We start from the raw sequence: 16,101 nt of genomic DNA, 5'->3' as shown, positions 1-16,101 counted from the left end.
GCCATTTGTGACACATAATGTCTGCTTTAGTGCGTTACGTATTGCCATCAGTCTCATTGTTTTAAAACGAGTCTACTAGGGAGGTTTCTACACAATGTTCCCCTCTCCAACCAGGGTGGGATCTCACAACTCACTCCCCTTATAGAAGTCTAGCGTCCTCGCTGGCACATCGCCACATCGCCTGTGTCTCTGGTTCTAATACCATTTGTAATATATATTTGTCCGTTTTGGCCTGTTACGTATCTTCTCACAACTCACTCCCATTTATAAGGAATGTTTGTTCCCCTCTCCCCTTTTCACATTGTAAGCTACCTACAAGAACAAATGCTCGAACTCCTAATCTAAGTATAAAATTATATGGATTCAAGCCTTTTTATCTAATAGACTATGAGTTAGTCACTCCCTTTTGAGTCTCAATTATCAGGCTTATAAAATCCCATTCTCTACACAGAGAGCAGTAAAAGATCACAGATATCAGAAAATGTGTGATCTTTCTCTGATAAGCTTAGCTGCATTGATGTCCCATATTTTGAAGGCTTCTCAATTGTTGCCACTTGTGCAATAACGGGGATGCAGTGTCGGCCTAGGTATCGAATAACGACACGTGGACAAAGGACATAGCTAGTGAAATTTGTATTACAAGGACAACTCAGAGCCAATTGGCGACATGTGGCATGATCACAAGATGATGGATCCATCACAGGATAAGAAGGCCTTTGTGAATGCCGGACTGGTTTATTTGTTTGAATGAGACATAGCTAGTGGATACCCTTTATGCTTCTCCAATTATCATATTTGAACATCACTTGTACTACCTGTTCTTACATATTGTTCTTCACAAATACTAATCCTATAGGTGTAGGTTCGATTCCTATTCCGAGCCAGGCGGGAGGTGAAAGCTATAAGAGAAGATTTCTTGGATTGAGTCGACTTTTCTGTCAAACCCCTTTGTCTTTATCTCGATATTTTAGTGATATGTTCAAATTGACTCTAAAAAAAATTGTGTTAATATATTTAAAAGTTGCAATATTTTATAATGTATCGACTTCATATCACAACGTGACATCCAATTCGTAGAGTTTGAGCTAGAAGAAAATAAAATCAAATTTAAAATTATTTGACTAATTTAATTCTTAAATGATTGATTGATTTTAGAACTTAAAATAAACAAATCCACCGTTCATATTAATTTTTTAATTCAGGTCTCAAGTTTCAAGAAGCTATCAACTAATCTACTAAATAAATTAAAATGTAAATATTTATTTAAACATTAATATAAAAATTCTATTAAATATTAAATATAAATAAATAAATAAATAAATTCCCAATCACAAAATTCTACCCATACAAACACAAACTACATCCAAGAAAATATCTAAAATCTATCATTTTAATATAATTAATTGCTTGGGTAATTTAGAATTTGTAGAATAAATTTTAAATACAATTAAAATTAGGTAAAAGATGCGATTAAAACTCCTCTGAAGAAATTGTGAGATCCCACGTCGGTTAGAGAGATGAACGAAACATGCTTTTTAAAGGTGTGGAAACCTCTCAATAGTAGATCTTCTCCTAAAGCTGGCTTCTATGGGGTGGATTGTGAGATCCCACATTAGTTGAAGAGGGAACAAAGCATTCCTTACGATGGTGTAGAAACCTCTTCCTTCTTTACAAGAGTGTGAAAATCTCTACCTAGCAAATCCTTTCCTTAACAAACGCGTTAGAATCGTAATACTGACAGCAATACGGAATGAGCTAAAACAGACACTAAACGACTGTTACAAATGGTTAAGATATTATAATCTCAATCAAAAGTTTAAAAGAAGTGGCTTTTGGAGGAGAAGAGACAAGAGAAAAGAAAGGAAAAAGAAGTGGCTTTTGAAAAGGGAATCTAGTTAGCCAGGCATAGCATGTGGATAAAGTCCAAAACATACTCATATTGGCCCCATAACTGCATATTTCCCATATTAGATTTACTGTAGAAGATAAGTGTGGAGATTAGCTAAGTCAATAAAATTACCATTCATTCATTTTACTACAAACTCTATCAGAATTCGCCATTAAAGGCAAAAGGAAACAGAAGTTGGGTACCAAAATCATTGGGTTATCAGATTTACAGTTGAAAGAGATAATCATACCGTCATACAAGTTGCAGAGTTACTCATCCTTCGCCGCTAGTGGCAGTTTGTAACTTGTAAAGTTGGTAACTTTGCCTGGACCTGTTGTCTCAACCAATGTACAGAATCCCACAAAAAGAAAAAGGGAAACCAATGAGATGGAAAAGATTTGATTAGGGTTCACCTCATGATATAAAGTAACCATGGTTTTGGGGTTTTGGCTATGGCAGAGTGTGGCAGAAGAGACAGAAAGCTAACCAGGGTTAGAGAACGTGGGTTAGTCTTCTTCAGAGCCGGAGAGGTAGGTTTGGGGTTTGTCGAGCTCCAGAGCTTTACAGGAGGAAGAAGGAAGCTGCTGTGTGTATAAAACCACCCAGAAAGAAAACCCTCTTGTCATTAACAAAACATAAAAAAACGGAAACAAACCTCTCAACGATTCTGTGAATCGCGATCATCTCTTAGCTCTTCCTCTTGTTAATCTCTCTTCTTCTCATCCTTCGCCGGCGAGCCTCACAGATATTGGTATGGTTTCTATAGATTCGGATTATGATCTTGGTTTCATTTGCTGATTTGGGTTCTCGGGGTTTCTGGTTTTGGATTTGATCCGATAGGGGGGGTTCGAACTGGATTGATTTCCCTTTGCATAATCGGTGTTCTTCGGACGATATTTTGATCATTCTTTCAATCTTTTTGGATCGTTTCTGGGTAAATCGAAACTCTGTGTTCTAGAATGTTGGGTTTCTCTCTGTTTCCTTGGCTGTTCTTTCTTCTCTTTCTCCTGCAATGAAATTGTCAGTGGAAGGTTATCTTGATGATTCTATTCCATGTTCTTGGCTCTTGCATCTAAACAGATCTTCTCTCAAGGAAGTTTCTATTACCAGTATATACTTTTCTGCCTTCCTTAATCTTCGTTTTCCTGTTGGGAGCTAGGATCATAGAAGGAAGGAGTACACTCGATTCATTAATCTTTCAGCAGATTTGGCTCTATTTCTATACGATGTTTGATAAGTTGCTTTGTGCATTTTCAGATCAGATATCAACAAAAGGATCAAACTACAGAACCGTTTGAACTCAGAACTCGGAAGTGACTTCTTATACATTCTACTGATCTTCTTTGATTCATCTGAGCTGATCCCAGTTCTTCATATTTCAAACAACCTTATGGGTCTGTCCAGCCTTCCTGCTCCTTCTGAAGGAGTACTGGGTGTGATCCTTGTAAATACGGCCCTATCGATATCTATCTTCAAAGGCATAGTTCGGTCGATTCTCCATGTCGTTGGCATCCATCTCTCGTCGCCTACATTACCATCCTCACCAGATTCCATGGAGAATGCTCCTGAATCCATAGAATTCCATCTTAACCCGAATGGAAGTTACATCGAAGAGTTCCGCAGCCGAATCCCAGCAATTCTGTTTAACAAAGTTCACAGCTGCAAATTGCTCGAACATGACTGCTCCGTCTGCCTAACCCAGTTTGCACCTGATTCAGAGATAAACCATTTATCTTGTGGTCATCTTTTCCATAGAGTGTGCTTGGAGAAGTGGCTGGACTACTGGAACCTTACGTGTCCTCTGTGTCGAACTCCGTTCATGCCCGAAGAAGACACAGCTTCCTGCTTCTGGTGAGCATTATGAATATTATGGTTGAGGAATTTCATTCCATGTACAGCAGCATAGTGTAGATAATCTTAAAAGTGCATCCGCAAGCCATAGCATTTGTACCTTCCATATGCATGAGGAGTTGAAGCGTGATGAGTGTTGATGGGTCTCAGACCTCAGTTATTTCATTGTAAATATGAAGCTTTCTGCTTTTTTTCGTGTTTATGAAGCCTTGAGACGGACTTTTTACATTTCGAGTTAATGCAGCTACTTCCCTTTCATCACTTTCCTCCTCAGAATTGCATTGCTACGAACCCGAATCTCTTTTTCGTGCTCATATTTATCCTTTTCGAACGATAATCTAAACCTGTATAAGATGCCTTAAAACCAGTCTTAAATATCATTAGCAAATTCGAAACATATAATACATTATACTCGGTAGAGACAACCCCCAACAAGTTAAAAATTAGGAAGATCCAACTTAAGGAAAGTTATTAATGCAAGCACAAAACTCATTATTAAGCTAAGTCATTTCTTATCTATCAATTGATTCTCAAAGCAACAGAAACAAGACCTCAGCTCGGCAAGTTTCCATAAATAAATAATGGGATTCGGGTTTCATACTAATTGGATGCAACATTGCAGGTATTGATTCCATCCTTACAATCACTCGTGAGGTCGTTGAACGTTTCTAGCTGCTTTTTCCCTCTTAGGAACACCTCTGTGTCAACTGATACCCTCATATATCCATCAAATTCAACCGGTACGCCATTGTTAAGATTCATTGTTTCCGTGTACCATTCACTGTCTTTGTCCCAAAGATCCTTGTAATCGTTGAGGAAATGAGTAGAGAATTTATCCTTCAAAGGGTCAAAGAAATCTGTGTTTGGTTCATTTGCAGCAATGTAAAGGTTCCTTCCATTCTCAATCTTGTCCTGCAACGTCGACAGGAGAGTATCAGGTGAAGTATCAGCATCAAGATTTGGCCAGAGCTCCTTGTTCTTCGCTTTTTCGCCTCTTACTATATGGACCGAGTCATAATCCCAATTCATTCTCGATGCAATTGAAGATACTATATCCATTAGTCGTCTTGATTTCCAAATCAAATGCCATGGTCGCTTAACTACAGGTTCCGTTTCTCCTTCACATACCCGGTACCAATAATTATCTGGCTCTGCGGACCTGAACTTTCTCAATATCAAGGCATCCTTTACATCTGCAAGTTTCATAGGTGTGACCCGAAAATCATCAACAAGATGAAGACCTAAACGGTCATTCTTTTGCCATTTCTCCCAATCAGACCAAAACTGACCCTGGTCCAAGATGGATGCAGACTCTTTCAGATGCTCAAAATCGAAGTAAAACCTGAAATCTTTTCCTTCCTCATCTTGATTCGATGAAGTATATATTGATGACAGACAAATTTTCAAATCCATAACCAACGTACGATTCAAATACTGAGCTTCACCTAAAGCACACAAGAAGCTCCACAAGTAATGGTTCATGCTTTTGCATTTATCTCCGCCCATCTCATAAAGCAAGTACTTCCCGTGACTAAATGAGCTTTCAGACTCGACCACGGGAAGGGAATCATTCACAACCTCCCCAACAACAGGCAAAGAGACCGCCTTCTCTAGCTGCTCCATTTTCTTCTCAAAATTATGTTTTGGATTCTTTTTCCTCTTCCTTGCATTCACACCAGTGTGGTACTCACCTATGCTAATGATACTAAGAGTGCAATTCGCAGATCTAGTAATCACAAACCTCCTATAATCTTTATAAAAAGAAGCAACCTTCCCTTCCTTGGGCCGGAACCGCCACGCCATATCACAGGTGCTATCGTTAGATCCACGAACTGGTTTCCCAAACCGGTAAAAATGAATGTCCTTGAATCGTTCTATGGTGGTCTCCATCATGAAATGGAAAACCTCAGGGTCACGGCAATCGATTGGGTCATCCACATTGACATTGCACTCAGGCAAATTTCCATCAGCAGCAGTACCCAAAGCAGAGTTTTCCGCATCAATCAGGTTAACAATATCAGTTTCATTGAGAAAAGTTTCAAATGCAGTTTGATTGGCAGCCATGAAATCCTCCCCAGTTTTCATCACAGTGCTATCAGTTTTAAAAGTGGCATTGGATTTTGATGTAAGAAAGGTAGTGATCTTGGTCGATGGATGAAAAAGAGGATCCTCAGGTTCGTATGTGGCAGCAATAATCGTAAAAATTAAAACCCCAATCACAAACAGAGTGAAACAAAGATTCCCAATAAGAGCAAGCGCATTCTGACCAAGATTCTCTGGTCGAAAGCTTCCAGTTCTGTAAAGAGAAGACCGACCCAACATCTTCCTAATCTACAACTATCAAACAACTGGGGGAAAAAAACCCTGAAAACCAGAGCGCCAAAAATCATTCACAGAACAATCGACAACAAAAAAACAAGAACAACCCTAACTTCTCACTGATCTCTCCAGAAATGTGCAAAAAACAAAATGCGCTTCCCCGAGATCAATGATCCAACAAAATCCACAATCAAACCAAACAAAGCTTCAATTCCACAAGTACATTGATCTGGAACGAACGAATTAGAAAGAAGAAGCGCTATAACTAGTACCTGTGGCTCAAGCAAGAAGACGATTCGAGCTCAGCACCATGGCCTTCCAAGTGAGATGCGAACTGAGAGCAACGGGGAAATGCCTCAAAAAAAGTCGGAGGGTAGACCGAGTAATCGGCGGGAGAAAAGGGATAAATAATCATTAATAATAAACTAAAAATATAAATATATTCTTCCGTTAACGGTCAGGCCCAGGCGCGCTGCCCCTGGACTCAAAGGGTACTTCCACGTGTTCAATCGAATGACGTGGATGAAGATCGAGGATTTCATTTGTTGATCCGATCTGGGCTGGAGCATTGGTCACGGAAACAGTGGCAATAGCGTAATTAATATCAATTTTATGCCTTCTTTTATTACGAGTAGTAATTGTTCCTTATAAGCTTCATTTTTTTTAATGGAATTATTTGATGAATCCTAAGAACTCGTGACGTATTTAATGTACTGATTATATTTTTTTCTCAAATTTTTTTTAAAAAGGCTTATTTTGTAATATTTATTGCAGTGCACATAATGGGTTATGATTATTTTTTTTTTTTTGTTCGAGAAGGGCCTAACGGGTACCATGATCAAATCTACTATCGAATAGGGATCAAACAATGACCTCTTAATCTACAATCAGAAGGGTCCGAATAATGAAAAGGGTAATTTTTTTTGTTCAATAAGAGAAGGGTTGAACGGCCTAACGAGTACAATGACTGTAAGAAAAGGGTCCTACCAAATTCGAACTAGTGAATCCAAATGCTCTACCAGACTTTTTTTATATTTTAATATGCAGTCAAATCCACCTCCGAAGGAGTGATGATATTAATTGTCGAAAAAAAAGTAATATGCAGTCAAATCTGCTACCGAAGAGTGATGATATTAATTGTCGAGAAGAAAAGTAATATACAATCAAATAGAGTGATGATATTAATTGTCGAACCAAGTTCGAACCGGCGACCTCTTTGTCTCCAAAAAAAAAAAAAGAGAAAAAGACAAGAAAAGGGTCCTACCGGGTTCAAACCGGTGACCTCTTGATCTGCAGTCAAATGCTCTACCACTGAGCTAAGGACCCCTATATAACTTTTTAATATGCAATTAAATAGAATACCAAAGATTGATATAGAAAAGAATAGGAAATGTAGGCCAATGAAAAAAAATAGAAAAAGAGTTCATTGGATTTACTTTTTAATACGTAGTCAAATGCACGATCGAAGAAAGAAAAGAATAGGAAAAGGGCCCTGATTCATATCCATAACCTTAGATATAATTTTAGAGTTCAAATCGAATGCGGAAAAGATTCCACGTTTCATAAACTATGATGGATTGAAAAACAATTTTTTCGCATTAGATAAATGAGGTTTGGAGACGAAATTATTTTTACTGTCTTCGTCCCCACCCCGTTTAATATAAATATATTTTCAACACATTAAAATCAATTATTTAATCCAAACATACCTAAACTACATACATTCATAGTAATTTACAAACAAAATCAAGCACACGTGCACCCACCATCACTTCGAAACGATGCCACTAACCACAGCTGCAACCATAGCCGTAGGGTCCCCCAAAACAGCCGAGACAACAGCACGAGCTGCAGCACCAGCCATCTGACCATACTTCCCAACCGACCCTCTTACCACAGGACGGTTTTGCAGCGACCCCTTAAGCCTTGGAATACTCGTAACCATTTGCCTAACCCTATTCTTATCCACATTCAAATACACAGCCAACCAGCTCTCCACCAGCATCTCCTTCACACACGAAAGATGAAGATTATACGCCCCGCACTGCGACCTATAAGACCAACCGAGCCCCGTTCCACCGCAGCCGTGACACGAGCTAGATAGCTTGCTACAAAGGTAAAGATCGCGCTTCCCATCGTCAAGGACTTGCGGGAGGTTCGCGCAACAAGGATGTAAATCAAAGTCACAGCTATCGCAATGGTACACAAATCCATGCACGTAGGTTCTACATGCATCGCATACGCGCTTGCATTTGCCGGGGGGATGGTAGTATAATTTGAACTCGCATTTTTGGTAGAACGGATGGGTGGTTCGTGGCGCGGCAATTGCGCACGCCTTGTGTAAGGTGAAGGCACATTGGTGACATTTGTATTTGTAGCCAATGCCAGCTTCCTTGCACCCATCGCAGTTGTAAGGGGTTTCAGTGTACTCGAGACGTAGCTTGTGGCACGGGTGGATCGGGTGGGTTAGCTCTTTCTCGATCTTCATGTTATTGATGTTGTTGTTGTTCGAATTGTGCTTATATGAAGGTGAGTTGGGAGGTGGAAGGATTCACCTTGATTGGGTTGTTTTTGGAATATGTTGCATGGGGAGATGCTTTGCTTAGGGTTTACGATTAGAAGAATATCTTTATTCGGTTGACATAAGGAGTATTTGTTGGGTATCTATCAAAGTTTTTGAAGAATTTGATGCTGTTTATGTGCATCTTTGACACCTATGTAATGGGTAATTTTATCAACGCTCAATCATTGGGAATATTAAGGTATTCTCGGTAAGCTGTTTATGGAGCCTGTTACATATTTATAGCTTGTTCAATTATTATACGTAATAAAGTTATATATAAAAATGATCATATATAGTAAACGAAGAGCGGTTTATACTACATAGTTATATATAATAGATGGTTAATATAGGTTAAACCTTTATATATAGTAAACTGAACCATATATCCATTGATCGGTGTTTTGAGTTACTATTGAGTATAGAGTTGGGTCAAGGGTCGACGCTCTAATCCCGTTAAATGATCAAATAACATTGTTATAGCATAAGAATAAAGTTATGAATACTATATTATAGCGTTAAAAAAAATGTTATAATAAATTAAATATAGCATAATATTTTAACCATATTCAACATATTATAACTTTAATAAAATGCTACGAAATGTTTTTATAACAATGTATATAAGCTATAGTTTTATACTATATTATAACATATATTATAGCTATAAAAAAACGCTATAAAAAGTCTTAGATTTTTAATAACATGGGCTGTCACTGTTGTGCGCAGAAAGTGGAACAAATGTACTCACAACACCAATGAACGGAATTATACAGAGAAACACCGAGATATTTTTTTTGATCTCAAGTTCTTTTTTATCAATTCTAAGCATGACATTATATAGCATTTACCATCATGGTTTAACCTAAAAATATCAGCGGAGAGAAACTTAAAGTCCCAAAGGATAGGACTAATCTGTCCTAAAGAATAGGACTTATAACAATTTACAACAGTCACGACGTACTAAAAACGTTACAAAAAGTCTATAATAGCGTTTTTCGTATGCTATCGTATCCATTATTTCTTGTAATGGTTAAACCAGTTCTTGAGAAAACTAGGGACTATGTGAGTAGTTAGCTCCAGGTATGGACCTTTATTGAGTGTAGGAATAGGCAAACATGTAAACTAGTCCTGGTTGGATTAGGGCTACACGGGTAGGTGTTAGAATGAGAGCTCGAAAATGTACTTTCTGGGTTTTTTTTTTTAGAAGTAAACTTTTAGCCAATATTCCTTTTTGCATTCTCTCTCATGTTCTTTGCGTTCATCTAGATCGAGTGTGTGTATTGTTGTGCGATTCTAACGTTTCTCTTACTATAACTAATTAGTTTTGGGATGATAGTGAGGAACGTCAAAAAAGAAAAAGCAAAGAAATCGATCGGTGGCCGGACGAATGTCGTTCGAACGGATCGAGGGAGTGTTGGTGGTGTTTCCCTTAGTATGGAAGGCAAATAAAGGGAGGAGTGTCCCACAGAATCTGGATATTAATGAAAGAAAAGGAGGTATGATCACCAGTTGTTGGTTGATTGTAGGCATTACTTGAAAAAGCAGAAGAGAATTGGGCAAGTGGATCTATCAGTTAGGTTCTTGGTGCCTTCCGTAAACAAAACAAAATGAATCAGAATGTTCTTTGGATAGCCTTTAACTAAATTAAGTAATCAAAACTTATCATTTCTCCATCAAAATAATTGAACTTTCGACTTTTCTTCTCTGTTTTTTAGTTCGAAGTTCTGATATGAACTCAAGGGAAAGTATGGAACGGATTACCTTGATGATCAAAATCAAGAGTAAAGAAAATTCGTAATTCGAATCACTCTACAAGAAGTTTAATCAATACCACCTGCATGACTCTAACATGCAAATTTTAAACACAAGAATGTGTAAAATAAGAGCTGTGATCAATACCACTTGAATGCCCCTAACATGCAAGTTCTAAACACACTAATTTGTAAAGAAAATTTATCTCTCAACAAAAAAAGCTAGAAAAAATAGAAATTTTGTTATTTTTAATATCAAAATGTGATGTCTCTAATAAAATAAAAGGAGGTTTTATATAGCCTTTACAACCTTGACGTATGTGACACATCACTCCCAAATTAAATTATAATGAATGGTGGAATGAAATGTGATTGTTAGTCATCATTGGACTAGTTCTATAAAGTTAGCTGAGCTGAGTCAATTTAATGCATCTTTTTCTTGAAGCTCAACTTTGTATAACATATAAGAGAGTCAATTTAATGCATCTTTTTCTTGAAGCTCAACTTTGTATAACATATAAGAGAGGTCTCCAACTTTTTCTAGAATTTCCTTTGATGAGCTCACCATAGCTTGAATATAAGTGTACAACGTTTGTTGTTGTAGCTTCTTGGCTCTCGTCCTTGTAATTGGATCTTGAGGTATGGAAATTCCTTGGTCGTGGTTCATATCAAGTTCGTTCATGTTTAACGATTCGTGAGGAGTAGATTTGAATCCCTTGACGTTTTGATTGAAATTATAATATTTGAACTAGTTGAGTCATGCTCGTATTGGTTAAACCTTACTCATACTTTGCAAGATCCCACGTGGTTTAGAGAGAGAAACAAAACATTTCTTCTAAGAACGTGGAAACGGCTACTTAGTAGACGTATTTTAAAACCGTGAGACTAACGGCTATACATAATGGGCAAAAAACCTTACTCATACTTTGTAAGATCTCACATAGTTTGGAGGGAGAAACAAAACATTTCTTTTAAGAATGTGGAAACCGCTCCTTAGTAGACGTGTTTTAAAACCGTGAGGCTAACGGCGACATGTAATGGGCTAAAGAGCTTTGATAATATATGCTACTAATGAGTTTTGGCTGTTACAAATGATATTAGCTAGACACGAGGCTTTAAATTTAAATTAAAAAGAGCCCTCGGTTTCGGTACGTGCGTGGATACACTACGTTGGTTGTAGAATTGGGCCTGGCACGTGTATGTTCAGGCCCATTTGTAAACGAAAATAAACAGCTATGAAAATAAAAATTAAAAAAAAAAAAAAACAACGGAAATGGCAGCCATCGGAACCCTAGAACGATCCGGCGAAGGGATTAGGCTACCGTCACTGTCACTGGTAATCAAGCGATCGTTTTAGCTATTTATGTTCGAAATTTACGTAGCTAGTTTTATTCTTACGAATTAAGGATTGGAATTCTTCTTATTTCTTCGCATTTCCCCAATTTGTTTCAGTTTCTTCCACGGTGTCAATAGCTTCTGGTTTTGCGAATTTCACTTTGTTTTCAGATACGAGAAGTTTAGGACTGTTAATTGATTGTACAAATCTTCAGTTCGTATGAAACGATTGAGTTTCCTTAACTCGTGTTTTCGGTCTATTCGAGAAAATTGAAGATCATCCATTTCTGTAAAGCCGCGGTTATATCTCTCGAAGGAAAGAGAGGGAGATGGAAGTCCTTTAGGAAAATTCTCCCGATTCTTGTAAAAGTCCTTTAGAAATGAGTGGTGGCCGGCAGCGGACCCTCGGAGTTGGGGTTCAGCATGTTTTAGACCATCTGAAACGAATGCAGGCTGAGAATCCTGCTTTTTATTATGCAGTTCAGGGCGATGGTGATCAGTCTGGAGGGAATATATTTTGGGCAGATGCAACGTCTAGAATGAATTATTCATACTTTGGTGACACCGTTGTATTGGATACAACATTTAGAAAAAACCAGTATAGGGTGCCTCTTGCTGCGTTTACAGGGTTTAATCATCATGGTCAGCCAGTGTTGTTTGGATGTGCATTGGTTCTTCATGAGTCTGAATCTTCATTCATTTGGCTCTTCCAAACTTGGCTTCAAGCAATGTCTGGACGCCAACCAATTTCCATTACAACTGACCCAGAGAGGCTTATCCAGGTTGCTGTTGTGCAGGTTCTTCCAGGTACCCGACATCGTTTTTGCAAGTGGGCTATATTCAGAGAAACACTAGAGAAGTTGTCTCATCTCTGTCAATCTCATCCTACTTTTGAAACTGAATTTAGAAAATGTGTTAATGAGGCTGAGACAATTGAAGAATTTGAGTCCTGTTGGGAATCCCTTCTGAATAGATATTACATTATGGATAATGACTGGCTTCAGTTAATGTATAGTGCTAGACAACAGTGGGTACCCGTTTACATGAGGGATACTTTCTTTGGAGAATTGTCAATAAATGAGAGCTATAAGAGTTTGAATTTGTTTTTTGATGGATATGTTACTGCGTCCACCACGATACAGATGTTGGTTAGGCAGTACGAAAAGGCCATGGCAAGCTGGCATGAAAAAGAATTAAAAGCTGATTATGACACAACTAACTCTATGCCAGTTCTGAAAACACCATCTCCAATGGAAAAACAGGCTGCAGATCTATATTCAAGGAGGATATTCAGAAAGTTCCAGGAGGAATTGGTAGAAACTCTTGCCAATCCTGCTACCAAAATTAACGACTCAGGAACCGTTGCCACTTATCGAGTAGCAAAATTTGGGGAAGACCATAAGGCACATGCTGTTAGTTTTAATTCATTTGAGATGAAAGCTAATTGCAGCTGTCAACTGTTTGAATACTCGGGAATAATTTGCAGGCATATATTAGCAGTTTTTAGGGCAAAAAATGTTCTTACACTTCCTTCCCAATACGTATTGAAACGGTGGACCAGAAATGCAAGAAATGGAGCTGCAATAGATGTCCATAATTCTGAATTACCAAATGAAGCTGGAGATTCTTCAACTGTTAGGTACAATAAGCTTCGTCAAGAAGCAATCAAGTATGTTGAGGAAGGAGCAAAGTCAATTCATATTTATAACGCATCTATGGATGCCCTAAAAGAGGCCTCTAGAAAGGTTGCAGCTGTGAAGAACCGGGGCCCTGGAGCTACTAATGGTGATATTATGGCCAATGGAGTTGTTGGGGCTTTGATTGCAACAGAAGAGGATCAGACAGCAACCTATCAATCTGTGGTTAGTCTCTTTAGTTTGCAGTTTTAAATCCACTGAATTCTATCATTATTTATCAATGATCCTACTCCCCTTCTCCTGAGTGGAGCGACTTCGATTATTTTTACCCAAAAATTGAGCATTGTATTTGAGTGACATCTAAAGTATTGGGGAACATACTATATTTCATGAGGCTCTTGATGAAAAAAAAGTTGTAGAGTTCATTGGCAGGCTTTACTTTCGAACCGGGTTAACCTGGTGGGTTGGAAACTTCATTAGTTAATGCTAATAGTAATGCTTAGATTTGTGTCTCGTAGACATTACTGAGTTATTCTTGTCCTATAATGTACTTTGGTTGGATTGCATTCATTCCCTTTTCCATTTTAGCTGATGTATCTGTCGACACATCTTCAGATGGGTACAGATTGGTTCTTGCAATAAAAATCAAATTTTCATTGCCTCCAGCGTACTTGATTTTTATTGAGAAATCGAACTTTTCGTTAAGAAAAATTCAATTGACCTCTCATTTTAGTTGCCTACGTTATTATTTCCTCTGCCACTTCTTTCACCATATTTGTAATTTTATCCTAATTATTTATATGCTTGACTTTTCTTCTTTGATGCATCTGTTGTGCTGTTTCTCTGTGCATTTCTTTAAATTGAATTAACTAGAAGATTATGCTCTTACCGTCTCTTGCTCAATGTCGAAGCGAGCCAATAGATTTTTCAAGCTTTCAGTTAATTAGTTTCAGGTTGGTAGCAGTCATGTGGGTTGTGTTCTTGTTGTTCTTGTCTGGGTAGTTTTCATATCTACTTTCCTCTCTGAGGTAGTGAAGGGACAAAGCTAGATAATGCATTTTCTTATTTGTTTCTTCTTTTTCCAGGAACAGAAGGAGAAGAAAATTCGTGAGCTTTCTGCAGAGTTGGAAAGAACAAATCAACGTTGTGAAGTGTACAGAGCAAATCTCCTAGCTGTTCTAAGGGACATGGAAGAGCAGAAGTTGAAGTTATCTGTAAAGGTCCAAAATGCGAGGCTTGGTTTGAAAGAATGAATGATCATAAAATACAAGAAACAAGCAATTTCTCTCTTTATGGATGCCATCCTCCGCCCGAGTCGATACGATCCGTCCATTGCGTTCATCTTTTTACTGGTTCTTCCTTCTAATGACTAACAATGGGGAATCGACGAATGAGCAACTGTGGTATTGAAAGGAGCATTCTAGTGTGTGTCATGTAAGTGTTCTCTAAATTGTGAACGTTTCTTTGGTTTTTCCATGGAAATATGCTACTATATAAACATCCAACTGTGTAAGCCACAAAGAGGTAGTTGGATCTAGGATGAACCATCCTGAACATCTGCCATTAATGGCTGCTATCGATCTCGACTAGGATTATGAAGATGAATGCTATCATATCCTAATGACTCGAACAACTCTCGTCTTGTTTGAGTGATTCTTGTGAAGTAAATAGAATGTGTATTGTTAAACGTTCTTCAAGTTTTCAGTTCTCAACTGCTACTCACTTTCAATCATGTCGGCTAAGATGACACTGATTAGTTAGCATATTAACTATGAGCTTTAATGGTCAACAGCACCCCATAAATTTGCTACCACACGTGTAGCTTGATTGTTCGGGTCGTTTCTAGATACATTATATTGGTGTTATCTGAATCAATTTGTCTTTAGTCCAATATTGACTATAGCTATCCAACAATGCCTTCCAAGGACTAAAACCTAATGTCAAAGGATGATTCCACTTGCAACAATGGCGTGCCGCTGCCCATTGCTTTGGCTTTGGCTGTATGAGACAAAAATGTTCTTATCACTTCAAAATCTTTGATGTTAGAAGTGCACATCATCCACCAAGAGTTCACATAGAGTGAAAGGCTTTCACTCTATGTGCAATTGAACGGAGAAAAAATTGCCTCAAAATTTTTAAGTTTAATTAGAGATGTCTACGGAGTGGGGCGGAAAGGGAGAAGCCTTTCTCGTTCCCGTTCCTGCCTCCGTTCTTTGTGGAGGATTCGAGAATAGATTTTTCACGGGACAATGTGTAAGGATCAAGTTTCCTCCATGAAATTTTTCCTTCATTTTTAATATATATATATAACATATATTTGTTTTTATGGGTAAAAAGTGAGTGAGAACGAGAATGGGATCCCATCCCTAACCCAGTTTAGCTAATGAGAAAAAATCAGTCCTCGCTCTTCTCATTTTCCATTTAAACCGAGATTTCTTATTCTATTTTAGGTGTATTCCTACGGGTTAAATGATTTTGTGTCTATTTATTTAAAGTGTTCAATACGTTCTTAAACTCTTAAGTTTGTGTCAATTAATTATTGACTTTAAAAGTTGATCATCTAATCATATAAAGTATATTTGAGATCTAAAAATGATTGGAGATTATATATATATATTTTTAAATGTTTGGAAATAGATAATTTATAATCTAGAAATATTATATGCTTTTTTGAATTAAAAAGATTAGTATTGCGTAATTTAGTCTAACAATTAAGTATGCATTTCTGATGTGCAACCGTTAGATTTGACGTGACAA

At 37.7% G+C, this 16,101-nt stretch overlaps 4 protein-coding genes and 1 non-coding gene across 7 annotated transcripts; 2 read left to right on the top strand and 3 right to left on the bottom strand.

Annotated features, from left to right (window-relative positions):
* The first annotated feature begins 2,074 nt into the window (after positions 1-2,074).
* On the top strand, positions 2,075-3,976 carry LOC111448681 (probable E3 ubiquitin-protein ligase XERICO). Of its 2 annotated transcripts, XM_023088367.1 has the most exons (3): positions 2,075-2,639; positions 2,969-3,064; positions 3,146-3,976. In XM_023088367.1, exon 3 carries the CDS (start codon positions 3,279-3,281, stop codon positions 3,741-3,743), a length of 465 nt encoding a protein of 154 aa, XP_022944135.1. In that variant the 5' UTR covers positions 2,075-2,639; positions 2,969-3,064; positions 3,146-3,278; the 3' UTR covers positions 3,744-3,976. The 2 variants fall into 2 exon arrangements, with proteins under 2 accessions (XP_022944135.1, XP_022944133.1); XM_023088365.1 differs by lacking the exon at positions 2,969-3,064 and having other exon boundaries at positions 2,085-2,639.
* Positions 3,977-4,132: 156 nt separating this feature from the next.
* LOC111448680 lies at positions 4,133-6,453 on the bottom strand. Its single transcript, XM_023088364.1, has 2 exons — positions 6,331-6,453; positions 4,133-6,103 (listed from the first exon to the last, which is right to left on the bottom strand). The coding sequence occupies exon 2, from the start codon at positions 6,059-6,061 to the stop codon at positions 4,340-4,342; it is 1,722 nt and encodes a 573-aa protein (XP_022944132.1). The 5' UTR covers positions 6,062-6,103; positions 6,331-6,453; the 3' UTR covers positions 4,133-4,339.
* An 859-nt stretch (positions 6,454-7,312) lies between these two features.
* TRNAC-GCA lies at positions 7,313-7,384 on the bottom strand. The gene has a single exon. It is a non-coding gene; the product is annotated as a tRNA-Cys (tRNA).
* Positions 7,385-7,826: 442 nt separating this feature from the next.
* LOC111448615 lies at positions 7,827-8,546 on the bottom strand. The gene has a single exon (XM_023088297.1). It carries the CDS (start codon positions 8,544-8,546, stop codon positions 7,827-7,829), a length of 720 nt encoding a protein of 239 aa, XP_022944065.1.
* Positions 8,547-11,628: 3,082 nt separating this feature from the next.
* LOC111448901 (protein FAR1-RELATED SEQUENCE 9) lies at positions 11,629-15,036 on the top strand. 2 transcript variants are annotated; one of them, XM_023088684.1, is made up of 3 exons: positions 11,629-11,708; positions 11,879-13,569; positions 14,430-15,036. In XM_023088684.1, the coding sequence occupies exons 2-3, from the start codon at positions 12,088-12,090 to the stop codon at positions 14,595-14,597; spliced, it is 1,650 nt and encodes a 549-aa protein (XP_022944452.1). In that variant the 5' UTR covers positions 11,629-11,708; positions 11,879-12,087; the 3' UTR covers positions 14,598-15,036. The 2 variants fall into 2 exon arrangements, with proteins under 2 accessions (XP_022944452.1, XP_022944451.1); XM_023088683.1 differs by having other exon boundaries at positions 11,825-13,569.
* The last annotated feature ends 1,065 nt before the right edge of the window (positions 15,037-16,101 follow it).

Source organism: Cucurbita moschata, unplaced genomic scaffold, assembly GCF_002738365.1.
Source record: "Cucurbita moschata cultivar Rifu unplaced genomic scaffold, Cmos_1.0 Cmo_Scf00010, whole genome shotgun sequence".
In the NCBI taxonomy this organism is placed as follows: Eukaryota; Viridiplantae; Streptophyta; class Magnoliopsida; order Cucurbitales; family Cucurbitaceae; genus Cucurbita; species Cucurbita moschata.
Note: the sequence above shows the minus strand (reverse complement) of the source record. Positions and strands in the feature narration are given on the sequence as shown.

Excerpts from the sequence above, each read along its gene's own strand:
- LOC111448681 (XM_023088367.1), top strand. The coding sequence starts at position 3,279 with ATGGGTCTGTCCAGCCTTCCTGCTCCTTCTGAAGGAGTACTGGGTGTG.
- LOC111448680 (XM_023088364.1), bottom strand. The coding sequence starts at position 6,061 with ATGTTGGGTCGGTCTTCTCTTTACAGAACTGGAAGCTTTCGACCAGAG.
- LOC111448615 (XM_023088297.1), bottom strand. The coding sequence starts at position 8,546 with ATGAAGATCGAGAAAGAGCTAACCCACCCGATCCACCCGTGCCACAAG.
- LOC111448901 (XM_023088684.1), top strand. The coding sequence starts at position 12,088 with ATGAGTGGTGGCCGGCAGCGGACCCTCGGAGTTGGGGTTCAGCATGTT. Across the intron at positions 13,570-14,429 it reads CAGCAACCTATCAATCTGTG|GAACAGAAGGAGAAGAAAAT; the intron begins GTTAGTCTCTTT and ends TTCTTTTTCCAG.